Source organism: Hippopotamus amphibius, chromosome X (genome assembly GCF_030028045.1).
Source record: "Hippopotamus amphibius kiboko isolate mHipAmp2 chromosome X, mHipAmp2.hap2, whole genome shotgun sequence".
Taxonomy (NCBI): domain Eukaryota; kingdom Metazoa; phylum Chordata; class Mammalia; order Artiodactyla; family Hippopotamidae; genus Hippopotamus; species Hippopotamus amphibius.
In genome coordinates this window covers 96,139,863-96,155,800 of record NC_080203.1, presented here as the reverse complement: position 1 = coordinate 96,155,800, position 15,938 = coordinate 96,139,863, and the positions used below count along the sequence as shown (strand labels likewise).

The 15,938-nt window shown below is 34.7% G+C and overlaps 1 protein-coding gene across 1 annotated transcript; it reads right to left on the bottom strand.

The window, feature by feature from the left end:
• Positions 1 to 428: 428 nt before the first annotated feature.
• Positions 429 to 1,936, bottom strand: LOC130842352 (tumor susceptibility gene 101 protein-like). Its single transcript, XM_057718988.1, has one exon. The coding sequence runs from the start codon at positions 1,830 to 1,832 to the stop codon at positions 657 to 659; it is 1,176 nt and encodes a 391-aa protein (XP_057574971.1). The 5' UTR covers positions 1,833 to 1,936; the 3' UTR covers positions 429 to 656.
• Between the last annotated feature and the right edge of the window lie 14,002 nt (positions 1,937 to 15,938).

The window sequence follows — 15,938 nt, the reverse complement described above, 5'->3', positions numbered from 1 at the left end:
AAATACAAAAATGGAAGATACAAGAAAAGGCAAGAAGAGAACCAAGTCAAGAAAAAGGCAAAAAAGCATACCTAAAATGGTGGTGAAGGGAGATTCTAGGATGACAGTATTCAGCAAGCCTAGGAGCAAGCTGTCTATATTTAAGCGGAACTTGGGAGAGTTTTCTCTGAAAAAACAATAAACTGAGAGAATATGTAATGTACTCAAACTTATTGAGAAGGATAGAGAAGTTTCGGGGGGGTGAAGTATTTGTAGATACATAGAGGACTAAACAAACAAAAGAGACAGGAAAATTATTCATTCCGGGGAAAACAAAAAGTTACATAGTAAGAAAAAGGTAGTTATTGTATACTTCGTGGCTTGGCTGTGACTAGCTTTTATTTTATTTATTTATTTATTTTTTTTATGCAACAAATTTTATTTAGCATAGTCAGTCCCAACATTCAACACAAAAAGAGTTTAAAGAGGATAGAAAGTGCATTAATAAAAGCCAGTCTTTACCAAAAGAAAACAGAAAATATATTATTGATTCAAAATATTTTACACTTGAATGATAAACTGCAATAACTTATTCTGGGCACCTACTGATATAAGAGAAAGGAAGAGAAGAAAAGAATGCTTTAGAAGAGCTCAATCTCCAGCTGGTATCAGAGAAGTCAGTAGAGGTCACTGAGACCGGCAGTCTTTCTTGCTTTCTGCATTAATGCCCTCAGCTGGAACTGTTTACGGGACAGAAGACGTACATGCTTCAGGAAGACGTCCAGGTCTATTACTCCCCGCCTCAAGGCTTCTCCCAGGTAAAAGATAGTGTCTTCAATAGCATTTTCTTCTGCATACAGATTTAGGATCTGTTTGTATAGTGGGGCTGTGGGAATGATAACTTCATCAGTATCATTGTTTTCAGACTGATTTTCCATTTTCTCCAGAGCAGAACTGAGTTCTTCATCCTTCTTTCTCAAAAGTTCTATGTTTTTATCAACCTCAGCTACTTCTTGATCTAAACGGGTAACCATCTCTTCTAGTTTCTGGTGACCTTTTTTCAGGTCTTCCTCTGTTCGTTTCAAGGCATTGAGCTCTGCCTGGGCACGATCCATTTCCTCCTTCATCCGCCACCTCAGTTTGTCACTGACCGCTGAGATGAGGGAGGCTCGGATAGTGTCCTCGCTGATTGTGCCATCCCTACTGGGGCCAACAGTAGTCACAGGAGGCTGGGAAGGGTACTGGGAACTTGTTGTGGCAGGATACTGACCGCCAGGTGGGAAAGGACAGCCTGGGTAACCACTGGGATTGGGAGGGTATCCGGATGGGTATGCAGAAATTCCACTTGGCATGCCTGGCATGTAGGAAGTATTTGGTGGCCCTGTTGCCTGGTATGGTGGATAGGATGCTGAAATAGTAGGACGAGAGAAGACTGGAGGTTCATCTCCAAACACCACAATCATGACTTGAATAAGCCCCAACAAGTCTGACTGTGGGTGTTTCCATTCATGTAGATAAGGAAGATATATCTTCCCATTAGCATCCACATGCTTTCCTGTTTTAATAGTCATTGAACTAGTAGGCTTAACAAAACAGATAGGGGGATTATATGGATATGTGTCCAGCAGCCACAGGCATATTGGAATATTATATGTATTACCTCTATAAGGCACAGGAATTGTTCCAGTGAGGTTCATTAGTTCCCTGGAACTGCCATCATTAAAAACATATGAATCCAATACAGGTTTGAGATCTTTGTATAAAGTAATAACATTGACAGTTTCACGTACAGTTAGGTCTCTGTATTTGTACTTGGACACCATTTTCTTGAGCTGGCTCTCCGACCCCGCCATGGCGGCCGCCTCGCGATTCCCGTCCCCGCAGGCAGAGGGTCAGCCGCTCCGGGGCCGCCCCAGGCCGCCCCACACAATCGCACACGGAGCAGCCAGCCCCCCCCCCCCCCCTCCCGCCTCTAACAACAGGAAGTCGGCAGCCGCCTAGCTTTTATTACAAAGTCATAATAATTAAACACTGAATATTGTTCCAGTTGAGATTTTTACATGGCTACATTGGTAGAATAGGGCACGGAAAGCGTACTTGTATGGGATGGTGAGAAGGCAACTTTTAAGCACTGACAAATCAAGAAATAGCAGCATAAGGATTTTATTTAGAAATATAGAGGTAAATACCAAAAAATAAACCCACCCCAAAACAAAAACAAAACCGGAAAAAAGTTGAATGTGGTTGTCTCTGGGGAGTGGGAAATGTTGGGGGAGGGGAGAGTTGAAGGGGAGAGATCAGGGACCTTCTCTATAAATCTTATAGACCTATTTGCCTCTTAAACTTTGTATATTCCCCCACAACTTTTAGAAAATTAAACTATAAATAAGAAAAAAATAACTAAAACTTGGAAGAAAAGGAACAATCGTAAAACAATTCATAAGAATATCCCAGCAAATGATTTAAGATACTTCAATTTCCTTCCACAGAATTAACAGAGGTTATTGATTTGTATGTGTCCAAATGAGGTGACCAAAATGCCACAGTTTAAGAATAGTATATGGGAAACTGCAGTGCCCTAGAATAAATAAAACAAGATTATGTCTTTTGGTTATTTGTCCACTAGATCAACTTTCCAAATGAGAGGTTAATTTAAGATTAATAAGACTCAATAGAAACAAACTATTAAAAACTACTCACCCTTAATTTCAAATTTTGTGTGAGGTAAAAAAAAAAATGATATACAGTAAACTGGCTTTCTAGAATACAAACTATGAAAAAAAACTCTGTTTCTCTCTCTCAGCAAATGACGACAAGTTGATTTCAAGGAGAGAAGAGATTAAAAACATTGAATCTAATCCTTGTAGAACACTATATAATTTAAGGTTAAGGATCATATACATTACTAAGGAATTTCATAATCCTGATGTCTTCTAAATTAAAAATGGAAATAATTTAAATTTAGTGACAAATACATTTTGTTAAATTTTCAAACTTCAAAAATCCATATCCCATGTGGGGTGAGTATACTATTCAATTAGCCAAGATAAGCATTTCCTAAGCATTGTGGATTAATTACAATTTACAGTCTCTGTTAACAGATGGTGGTTATCAATTAATAACCTCATTCTAACAGCACATTCCTACTAACTTGGCAATAACTAGTCACAAACACAATGAAGTATTTCAAGAGTCAAGCATATTTTATGTAAGATCTCTAATTCCAGTTATTCTGTATGCTCTGGGTTACCTAAGTACATTTGTGTTAAAATCTGAAATTATACATAAACTATTATTTACCAGATTTGCTTGTGGAAGGCAAGGAAGCTAAATGCCATCAAGTAAAACAGAAGATTCACAGGAGACAAAAATATACTGCATCTGCCAAAAAATTGTGTGTCCTTGCTAGCTAGTTCAATTGCAATTTCTACAATTTGTGTATAAGAAAGAGGTTGTGTGTCCTTGGGAATGTTTTGGGAAGCAGAATCAAGTAAATTTAAATGAAGATTGCCATCATCACATGTGGAGCTTTGATAAAACTGTGTACATGGCCTTTAAAACTCCTACCCAAAGAGCTAATGTTTTCATTATCTAGAGCACCCTTATTAAAGGAGGAAAAAAAAAAGAGGCAGAGTTCTGAAACAGAAAAACTTACAGCAGTAGAGTACAATTTAAATCTAGATATCCAAGAAGGTTTTTTTTTTAAAAAAGGAAATTTCAGTAGTTCAATAGTCAGTTCATCAACCAACACTCTTTGAGTTATTCAGAGGGTATCTACCACATTACCACGTGCTTGAGTATACAATCAAAGTCATAGTTCAAGTATATCAAAATAAGTTCAGCCTCACTAGTAACCGAACAAATCCAAATTAAACCAAGATGCCATTTCTACCTGTCAGATTGATAAAGATGTAAAAAGTGTTATTATCATGATAAGGTAGCAAGGAAATTGGAACCTATGGGCTTGTAAGACTGTTAATTGGCACAACTGTCCCAGAGAGCAATTTGTATTAAAAGATTAGAAATATTTATATCCTTTGAACTCACTCATACTTCTAAGAATCTTTTTAAAAAGAAAGGTAAACAAATCATTTTTATGGATGTCTCTGTATAATTTATAATACTAAAATTATCTAATGTCTAATAATTGGTTAAATAAATTATAGGGTAACAATATTACATAGCCAAAAGTCATATTTTAGAAGAATACTGAATGTTATGGGGAAAGGTTTGTAATGATGGTTAGCAAATCCAGACACAAACCAGCATGTAAAATATGAAAATACATATTCATAGTCAAAGAGAGTGGGAAGCTATGTACCAAACTGTACCTAGAGGTTGGATTTTTTTTCCTGCTTTTCCAACATTCAATGTTATTACTTTTATAACCAGGGAGAAAAAAAGTCGCTTTTATTGGAGTTAGGATCTGCTAAATTTTTAATGTATTTCAATGCAACCAAATTTAAACTAAATGAAAATAGCCTTACAAAATAAATGCCAAGCAAGGGGTAATGAAGTATTTGTATGCACTATTCTGTTTATGTAAATTTGATAAGTAACCCATCATCAGTCAGGCACTTTCAAGGCAGAATTTCTTTATAGAGGTGATGGGTCTAAACAAACCAGCCGTCTGCCACCGACCACCATCCGACCACCACTGACCGCCACGGAGAGGGTACTCAGTGTCAGAGCTGCATTTTACAACCCTGGGATATAGGTATTGTCCTTGTGGGAGTCTGACTGAATTTCAATGGGTCTTGACCTTATCATAGATTTTTATCCATGGAAACCTGCCCTAATAAATGCAGCATTCACCTCTGGATGCTTCTCTAATGTAGCATCATTACTCCCTTTCCTAGCATAAAAAAAGAACTCTCAAATATTAGGAGGGTAAGAAGTTGATATATCTGAAATACACATATAAAAGGCATTTGCAAATTATATCTGGGGAGTTTATTTTTCACTTGATTTGTATAAATGTTATAAACCACAGGATTAAAAAAGTTCAAACATGACAGGAGGGTATAATACGAAAAGCAAGTAATCCTCCACCCTCCTCAACCCACTTCCCAGAAGTAACCACTTTAACGTTTTCTTGAGTATGTTTTCTGATAATTTTCATGCATACATACAAATAGTGAATTCGATCATATTATACACATAACCCTACACCATGCTTTTCTCACTTAGTAATATGTCTTGGGTGCTCTCTCAAATTAGTGTGTTTAGATCAATCTATCTCACTATTTTGAACAGCTGCATGGATGTATTATTATTCACTTAAGTAATCCCACCTAGTAAATTTAAATATGCACATTGAAACAGCAGTTCAACACTGGACCCTTAAATTGAAACCTGGTGAAGTAAACCAAAGGATTAGGGAATCAGCTGAATTATGAGACTACCTCAGTAGTCAATCTGTTCTCATGGCTCAGATATTTTGTGGAATGTCAAGGAGCTCAGAAGTCACTTTCTCCTATTTTCTTTACTCAGGTCCTTGGATTTTTAAATATTATGTAAGCTTCATATTGAAGTATAATATACGTACAATAAAAATCTAGGCCTCTTCCACTTTTGAACATAGATGCAAAATTCCTAAAGAAAATATTACCCAAATTAATTTAAAAAGTAAACAGCAGCAACAACAACAAAAACAGATCATGTTTACACAAAGAATTAAAGGATGGTTTACAACAAACTAAAGGAAAGAAATCATATATTATCTCAGTTGATGTAGAACAATAATTTGATTTAGTTCAACATTTATTTATGATTAAAAAAACTAGCAATTTAAGAAGAGAAGTGACTTATCTTCATAAAACTTACCACCAACATTATATATAGATATATGTATTTTTTATAAGTTTATTTATTTATGGCTGCTTTGCATCTTCGTTGCTGTGTGCCAGCTTTCTCTAGTTGTGGTGAGCAGGGGCTACTCTTCATTGCGGCGCATGGGCTTCTCAATGCAGTGGCTTCTCTTGTTGTGGCCCATGGGCTCAACAGTTGTGGCTCATGGGCTCTAGAGCACAGGCTCAGTAGTTGTGGCTCGTGGGCTTAGTTGCTTAGTTGCTCCGCGGCATGTGGGATCCTCCTGGACCAGGGCCTGAACCTGTGTGCCCTGCACTGGCCACCAGGGAAGTCCACATCAATGGTATTTCTGATGTAGAGAACACATTGACTTTTGTAGATTGTTCTTGTGTCTGGCAACTTTGCTCAACTTATTAGATTTAATAGTTTATATTCTGTTGGCTTTTCTAGGGAGATGAACTTATGTGAAAATAATGATAGTTTCATATACTTCCTTTTAACACTTAACCTCTTATCTCTTTTTCTTTTCCTATGCCTCTGGTTAGCATTTCCAGTACCATATTAATTAGTGGCAGTTTTACTGTGCATCTTTGTCTTATTCCAGATCTTAAGAGGAATGCATTTAAATTTTCTATAATAAATATAATAGATTGGGGCTTCCCTGGTGGCACAGTGGTTAAGAATCTGCCTGCCAATACAGGGGACACAAGTTCGAGCCCTGGTCTGGGAGGATCCCACATGCCATGGAGCAACAAAGCTGGTGCACCACAACTACTAAGCCTACACTCTAGAACCCGCGCACCACAACTACTGAAGCCTGTGCACCTAGAGCCTGTGCTCCACAACAAAAGAAGCCACCACAATGAAGAGTAGCCCCCACCCACCACAACTAGAGAAAGCCCCCATGCAACAAAGACCCAATGCAGCCAAAAAATAAATAAAATTTTAAAAAAAAAGAAATACCATTGATAAAACAAAACATAATTTATCTAGTAATTATTTTATCTAAGAATATATAAGACTTCTATGGAGAAAACAAAAATTTTACTAATAATTATAAAAGATAACCTGCATAAAAGGGAGAAATTTCATTTTCTTTGATGTGAAGACAATATTATAATGATCTCAATTCAATCTAAATTAATTTATAAATTGAATGCAATTCCAATTAAAATTTAAGGTGGTTTTTTTTTTAGAAAGGCAGTATATTTACCCTAACATCTATACAGAAAATGGAGGTCATAAGAAGTTAAGCCAACCTCAAAAAGAAAAATTTAGGGATAAATACTACTTAATAGTAACATCTTAACATCTACATGATCTCCAGTGATGTCCCCTTTCATAGCTTCTCTTTTTTGTTTGATCAATCTAGCTGGAGATTTTTCAATTTTATTGGTGTTTTCAAAAGCCAGGTTTTGGTTTGATTGTTTCTATTGTTTGTCCATTTTCTTATTGTATTGCCTTCTGCTCTTTTTTCCATTGCTATCCTTCTACTTACTACGGGTTTACTTTGCTCTTCTTTTTCTAGCTTCTTAGGTAGAATTTTAGATAATTGATGTTGGAGCATCATCTTTCCTAATATAAATATTTAAAGCTATACATTTCCACCTAAGCATTGCTTTTAACTGTATCCCACAAACTGTGATATGCTATATTTTCATTTTCATTCAGTTCAAAGTATTTCCTAATTTTTTTTTATCCCTGGATTACTTAGGTGAGTGCTAATTTCCAAATATTTGGCGTTTTTTCCAAGTATCTGTTGTTTATTTCCAATTTAATTTTGTTATACCAGAAAACATACTCTGTATGCTTTCAATCCTTTAAAATATATGGACACATGTTTTATGGTTCAGAATATGGTCTATCTTGGTGAATGCTTCATGTGTATCTGGAAAAAATGTGCATTATGCTGTTGTTGAGTGGAATGTTCTATAAATGTCAATTAGGTTACATTGGTTGATAGTGTTATCCAAATTTTCTATACCCTCACTGACTTTCTGTATTCTTGTTCTATCAATTACTGAAAGAAAAGTGTTGAAACCAAATCAAGAAAAAAAGTGAAAGGACACAAATTTCTTGGAATATACAAATATAAAAACTGACTCAAGAAGAAAAAGAAAATCTCAAGACAGGTATCTATTAAAGAAATTAAATACCTAATTTAAAATATTCCCATAAAGAAAACTCCAGGCCTAGATTACTTCAGTAGTGAATTTTATCAAACATTTTAAAAAAGAAATATTACCAATCTTATACAAACTCTTTAAGAAATTAAAGGAGGAAGGAACACTTCCCAACTCATTTTATGAGGTCAGCATAATCCTGATATGAAAATCAGAAAAAAAAAATTGCAAGAGAAAACTATAGACCAATATCCCTCATGAAAACATCTGCAGACATTGTCAACAAAATACTAGCAAGGATTATGCATCTTGACCAAGTAGAGTATATACCAGGAACGTAAAGTTGGTTTAACATTTGAAAAATCATTCAATTTAATTCAGCTTATAGACTAACAAAGATATGCCATATGATCATCTTACTGTATGAAAAAAAGAAAGAGAAAAGGAAAGTATGTTTGTTCTCACAACATCTATTCAACATTGTACTTGAAGTTTTACCTAGGGTAATAGGGCAAGAAATAAAGATATCTATATATCTATATATAGATAGATATATAGATATATATGTAAAACTATCTTCATGTGCTTATAACGACCATATTTGTTTAAAAGAATCCTGAGATATCTACAAAAAGCTACAAGAATACTGCAATGGACTGAATATTTGTGTCCCCCCCCAAAAAAAAAATTGATATTGAAATCTTAACCCCCAATGTGATAGTATTAGAAGGTGGGACCTCTGGGTGGTGATTAGGTCATGTGGGTGAAGCCTTTATGAAGGAGATTAGTGCCCTTATAGAAGAGACCCTAGAGAGCTCCCTCATCCCCTTCTGCAATGTGAGGACACAGCAAACAAGGAAGCAGCCCTCACCAGACAACAAATCTGCCAGTGCCTTGATCTTGGATTTCTCAGCCTCTAGAGCTGTAAGAAATAAATTTCTTATATATGTAAAGCTGAGTCACTTTGCTGTACAGCAGAAATTAACACAACATTGTAAATCAACTATACTTCAATAAAATTTAAATATATATATAAAAGAAATAAATTTCTTTTGTGTATAAACCACACAGTCTATGGTATTCTGTTATAACAGCCCAGACAGACTAGGACAAATATGTAAGTTTAGTAATGTCACAGGAAACAAGGTCAATATACAAAAATCAAGTGTATTTCTATATATGTAGACTTGGAAACTGATATTAAAAAGACCAGTTACAGTAGCATTGAGACAACATAAAATACCTGGAATAAATTTAACAAAATATGGACAAGATCACTGCTCTTGTAAAATGTAAACCGTTGCTGAGAAAAAATTTTAAAGCCCTAAATAAAAGGAAATATCTATACCATGTTCATGGATCAAAAGACTCAATATTGTTAAGATAACAATTCTCCCCAAATATATCTACAGATTTTATGTAATCTCAATCAAAATCCCACTAGGTTGTTTTGCAGAAAGTAAAAAGATGATTCTAAACTTTGTATGGAAATGCAAATGATCTAAAATAACCAAATAAAATTTGAAAAAGAAAAATAAAATTGATGGACATACACTACTGACTTTAAGTCTTACAATAAAGCTTCAGTTATCAAGACACTGTGGTATTAACATGAAGATAGATATACCTATTAACAGAGCAAAATAGAAAGCATAGAAACAGACCCACACATACGTGGTTAATTGATTTTTTAAAATGAGGACAAGGTAATTAGGGATAAGATAGTCTTTTCAGCAAATGGTGCTCAGAAAAATTGGAATCTACACAGAAAAAAGAATTTTTACCTTTACTACAAATCATACATAAAAAATTAACTAGAAATGGATCACAAATCTAAATACAAAAGCTAAAATTTTGAATATTCTGTAAGAAAATACAAGAAAATTTTTTTTCCTGACTGTGGGGTAGGCAAATATTTCTTCAATAAGCTGTTATAAGCATGATAATCTTAAAAGGAAAATGCATAAATTAAATGTCAAAATTAAAAACTTTTGTTCTTTCAACAATACTCAAGAAAATGAAAAGGCATGCAACAGACTCAGACTGGGATAAAATATTAGCAAAACAGGTATTAATAAAAGATCTGGGGACTTCCTAGGTGATGCAGTGGTTAAGAATGTGCCTGCCAATGTAGGCGACACAAATTCGATCCCTGCTCCAGGAAGATCTCACATGCTGCAACTAAGCCTGTGTGCCACAACTACTGAGCCTGAGCTCTAGAGCCTGCGAGCCACAACTATTGAGCCCATGTGCCACAACTGCTGAAGCCTGTGTGCCTAGAGCCTGTGCTATGCAATAAGAGAAGCCACCACAATGAGGAGCCTGTGCACCACAACGAAGAGTAGCCCCCACTCTCTGCAACTAGAGAAAGCCCGTATGCAGCAATGAAGACCCAACACAGCCAATAAATAAATTTATTAAAAAAAAAGATCTGTACCCAGAATATATAAAGAACTCTTAAAACCCAACAATGAGAAGACAAACAACCCAATTAAAAATGAGCAAAAGATAAAGAAATATTTAACCAAAGAAGATATACGAATGGCAGATAAAGACATGAAAAGAAAGCCAGTATCTTTAGTCATTAGGAAAGTGCAACTTAAAACCATAATGAAATACTACCATAAGTGTAACCATAATGAAATGAAACCAATAAGTGTAGCTAAAATTAAAAAGGATTGCCAATACCAAGGGTTAGCAAGGATGTAAAGCTAATGGAACTCTCATAAATTGTAGGTGAGAACATAAATGATAAAGTCACTTTGAAAAACAGTTTAGCAGTTTCTTATAAAATTATAAAATTAAAAATACAACTACCTATGACTCGTGGGTATTTTCCCAAGAGAAAAGAAAATATATGTCCATACAAAGATTGAATATTCATTGAATATTCATAAAGCTTTATTTATAACAGTAAAAAACTGACAAGAATCCAAATGCCACAGGTAAATGCATAAACAAATGTGTGATGTTCATACAATAGACTACTACTCAGCAATAAGAAGAAACAAACTACTGAATCATGCAACAGGGTGAATCTCAAAAACATTATGCCCAGTGAAAGAAGCTTAACTCAAAAGGCTACATATTGCATAATTCCATTTACACAAATGTCTAGAAAAGGCAACACAATCTACAGTGATAGAAAGCAGATCAGTGTGTGCCTTGTGTATGTGGCAAAGATGGGAATTGATTTAAGAGACGTACAAGGGGAGATTTGGGGGGTAACAGAACACTTTATATCTTGATTGTAATGGTTGTTAATGGCTATATACGTTTATTAAAACTCTTCAAATTATATACTTAAGATGGTTGCATTTTAACATATGTAAATTATACCTCATTAAAGGTGATTTTTTAAAAAAAATCAGTGTAATTCACCACATTAACTAAACGAAAATAAAAATTAAATGACCATCCAAATAAATGTGGAAAAAGCATTTGATAAAATTCGCTATTTACTCATGATAAAACCTCTTAGCCACCTTGGAAGAGAGGTAAACTGTCTTAAAAGATGTCCACTCTACAAAGAAACTATAGTAAACATCACACTTATTGGTGAAATGTTGAAAGCTTTCCCTTTGACACTAAGACCAGGATATCCTCTATTTACCCTTCTATTCAACATGTCCTAGACAGTACAATTAATAAACAAAAATAAATAAGTATAAAGATTAGAAAGAAAGCTTATTCACAGATATATTTGTATACATAGAAAACTTCAAAAGAATCTATAGTTAATCTTGGAATTAATAAGTAAGTTTAGCAAAGTTGCTGGATACAAAGTAAAAACAAAAACAAAAAACACTGCATTTTTATATACCAGCAACAATCCATTACAAAGTGAAATTTTATGAAGATATCACTTACAATTGCATCACAAAAGATCAGTTACCTCTGAATCTAATATATATACAAGAGCTCTACATGGAAAACTATGAAACATTGTAAGAAAATAAAGAAGACCTAAACCAATGGAGAGATCCCAATATTCATGTATCAGAAGACTCAATAAAGTATAAATGTCAATTCCCCCCAAATTGACTAACTACAATTCCAATTAAAATCCTAAACTGTTTGTCAAAATTGACAATGGATTCTGAAATTTTATAACACAAATGCGAAATGCCTAAAATAAATATCTAAGCAATATCAAAGAACAACAACTCTAGTGGATATCAAAACTTATATAGCTTAGTAATAAAAACAATGTGGTATTGGCACAAGAATACTCAAATAGACCAATAAAATAGAATAGATATCTAGACACCTACATAAATGGACATTTGACTTACAACAAAATGGCACTGCAGAGCATTGGAGAAAGTCTTTTCAACAATGTTGTATAAATTGCATAACCCTATATTAAAACGTGAAATTTGATGTTCAACACACCCAATTTACAAAATTCAATTCCAGGAGAATTGTAGACTTAAATGTGAAAGGCAAGATAATAAAAATTTTGGAAATAGGAAAGATTTTAACCGGGTACACAAAAACTAGCACTTATTATGAAAGAAGATTGATAGATTGAATTACATTAAGAAATTTTGATCATTGAAACCACTGAGAAAATGAAAGGGAAATAAGAGTAAAATATATTTGTAATAAAATAACAAAATGCTCACATCTAGGATATGTGAAGAATTTCTACAAGTAGGCAAGTAACCCAACCCAACGTAAAAATAAGCACGAGATTTGAAGAGGTACCTCACCAAAGTAGATATCTAAATGGCCAATAAACATATAAAAAGGTGGTCAGTCTCATTAATCATCATATTAAATGCACCATAAATATCACTAAATACCTAGCAGAGTAGTTAAAATAAAGAAGATGTACAATACTGTGTTGGTAAGGATGTGGAGCCATAGAAATTCCCATATGTGGTTGGTGGAAGCATTAAGTCTAGCAATCACCACGTAACACTGACATTATCTACTAAAGCTGACTTATCCAAACTCCATGACCTAACACTTCTACTCCTAGGTATTCTCCAACAGATTGAGTGTACATGTACCATCAGGCTGTAAGTAAAAGAATATTCATAGCAAGGTTACTGGGTGCACAACTGGAACTATCCAAATGTTTACTAACATGGATTAAAATGCAGCAATGAAAAGAAACTACACTTAGGTAAAGCATGGGTGAATCTCACATTTTTTGAGAAAAGTCAAACAACAAAAGATTATGTGCCATATAATTCCATTTATAGAAACTTCATTAACAAGCAAAATTAAGTTATAATTTTAGATCTTAGAATAGGAGTTTCCTTTGGGGAGGGGGAGGGATAGTGACTGGCATGGACACATTGGAATAGTGTTTCTGAGGTACTGGCAATACTCCATTTCTTGATCCAGGTGATGGTTACGCAAATCTGGCCAGTGGGTTGTTCACTTATTTTATGTGCATTTTCCCATATGCATGCTATATTTCAGAATTTTAAAATTTTAAAAATGGTAAAAGATATGAACAGGCAATTTACAGAAAACTCCCAAAGCTCAAATACATATGAAAAGATGTTCATAATCATTAGTAACTAGAGAAATGCAAATTAAAACAATACTATATCACTTTACACCTTTCAGACTAGCAAAAACATCTCCAGTAAATCAATTCTTGGCAGGGATTTACATAGGACATCTCATTCACTGATGTTGGGAGCAGAGACTGATCAGGCCATTCTGAGAGGTATGTTGTGTGTGTGTGTGTGTGTGTGTCTGTGTGTGTATTATGCGCCAACAACTCCACTCATTATATATTCCAAATAGTTTCCTACACAGATCCAGGAGACATGTATTAGAATGTTTATTACGATGTAATTTGTGGTGGAAGAAATTGGTTCCCATTTGGGATCCATTACTAGAAATGGTATAGATGAAACGTGTTAGTTGCAACTCCATGGAGTACTGCAACTCCATGCAGAATTAGAAGCAACAAATTAGACAGCAATGTGGACTCACCTTAAAAACATAGTGTTTAGTTTTTTAAAGAAACAGAATGAGATATAACACAGTACCACTCATGTAAATTAAAAATACCTGAATGCCAAAAACAAGATATAGTTTCAAGAATATACACAAATTAAATGATATATATATTAAACATACTTAACTTTGGGTGGAGAGTGAAGGAAAACAGGATTATAGGATGGTGATAAAAGGAAATTTTTTTAAAGCAAGAAAGAAAAGTGTAAATAGCCTTACACCAACTTAACCAAATGATCAAAGTTAACATTACCAGTAGTGGGACAAACTGACATAAAGTGCCTTCTGATATGATGCACTAAGGATACAATGTCACTTGTGCGGTATTCTTGCCAAACACACATAACCTGAATTTAAGCAGAAGGAAGCATCAGGAAAATCCAAATTGAGTGAAATCTACAAAATAACTGGCTTGTACTCTTCAAAAGTGGCAAAGTCATGAAAGACAAAGGGAGGCTGAAGAACCCATTCTGGGTTAAAGGAAACTAGAGACAGGACAACTATACGTGGCATCTTAGATTGGATCTTGAACCAGAAATAGGACAACATTAAGATAAGCGATAAAAGCTGAATAAGGTGTCTAGATTATATTATCATATTGATGTGAATTTACTGATTTTTATAACTGTAGTTACATGAGATAGTAACACCTTGGAAATTGATAAGGAGTATGTGAGCACTCTATTTTTGGTATAATTTGCATACCATAAAATTCATCCTTTCAAAGTGTACAATTCAACACTTTAATATATTCACAAAGTTGTACAACCATTTCTTAGACATTAATTCCAGGACATTTTCATCACTCCAAAGAGAAACCCTCTACCCATTAGCAGTCAATCCCCACTCCCTTCTTGTCCTAGCCCTTGGTAACCATTCATCTACTGTCTGTCTCTCTAAACTTGCCTATTCTAGAAACTTCATGCAAATGGAATCATACAATATTTGGTCTGTTTTGTCTGGCTTCTTTCACTTAGTGTAATGTTTTCGAGTTTCATTCAATGTTGTAGCACCTATCAGTACTTCATTTATTTTTATGGCTGAATAATATTCTATTGTATGGCTAGACCACCTTTTGTTTAACCACTCATCAGTTGATGGACATTTGGGTTATTCCCACTTTTTGGCTATTACAAATAGGAATAGTGCTGCGATGAACATGTGTGTATGTGTATTTGTTTAAGTATGTCTTCAATTCTTTGGGGTATGTACCCAGGAATGCAAGTGTTTGGTCACATATATGGTAACTCTATTTTATTTTGAGGAACTGCCAAACTTTTCCAAAACAGCTGCACCATTTTAAACTCCCACCAGCACTGTCTTATGTGATTTTTGTAACTTTTTTAAGGTCCGAATGGTTTGAAAATGGAAAGTTAAAAAAATGATCATATAGCCAGGGTGCTGTGCCTTTTCTAGGAAAAGCCAACATACCAATGTCCATCCTTTCCTGGGTCCCACAGAGCGACAGAATAGGTTGAGAAAAAGTGAGAAAACAAGCCCCTAGTCATTTGCACTTTTATTCTTGCTTTGGGAATCAATTCAATACTGGTCCATCAGACTTGAGAGGGAAATGAAAATCTGACCATGTAACTAGGGAGTTCGTCACACCAGGCTCCACTGTCAGCATTGTCTTATTTAATGACAGTCAAAGGGACTCAGAACATCACAAGTATGGGAGTGGAGATGGGAAAAAGAAACTGTCCCTTTGATAATTATGATTTACTTAGTATAACCATGCTTCCCAGAGACTTTCTCACTCTTCAATGGCTGTGAAATATCTCAAGTAGAATGAGTTTCTCTTAACAGGGCACAAAGGCCAGTGACTTAGGTATAGAATGGAACTGATTGGTGGAGAGAAAGCCAAAAGACACACATACACACACCAAAAAAAGCACAATCTTTTAAAAGCTCCAAGTCATTGGCTTTATTTTTACTGAATTCAGCATAGGGTGACAAAAATACATTATATCACTACAATCAACTATTATATGCAGACATTTATCCTTGCATTCCATATATTCATTTTCTACTTTAAATCTG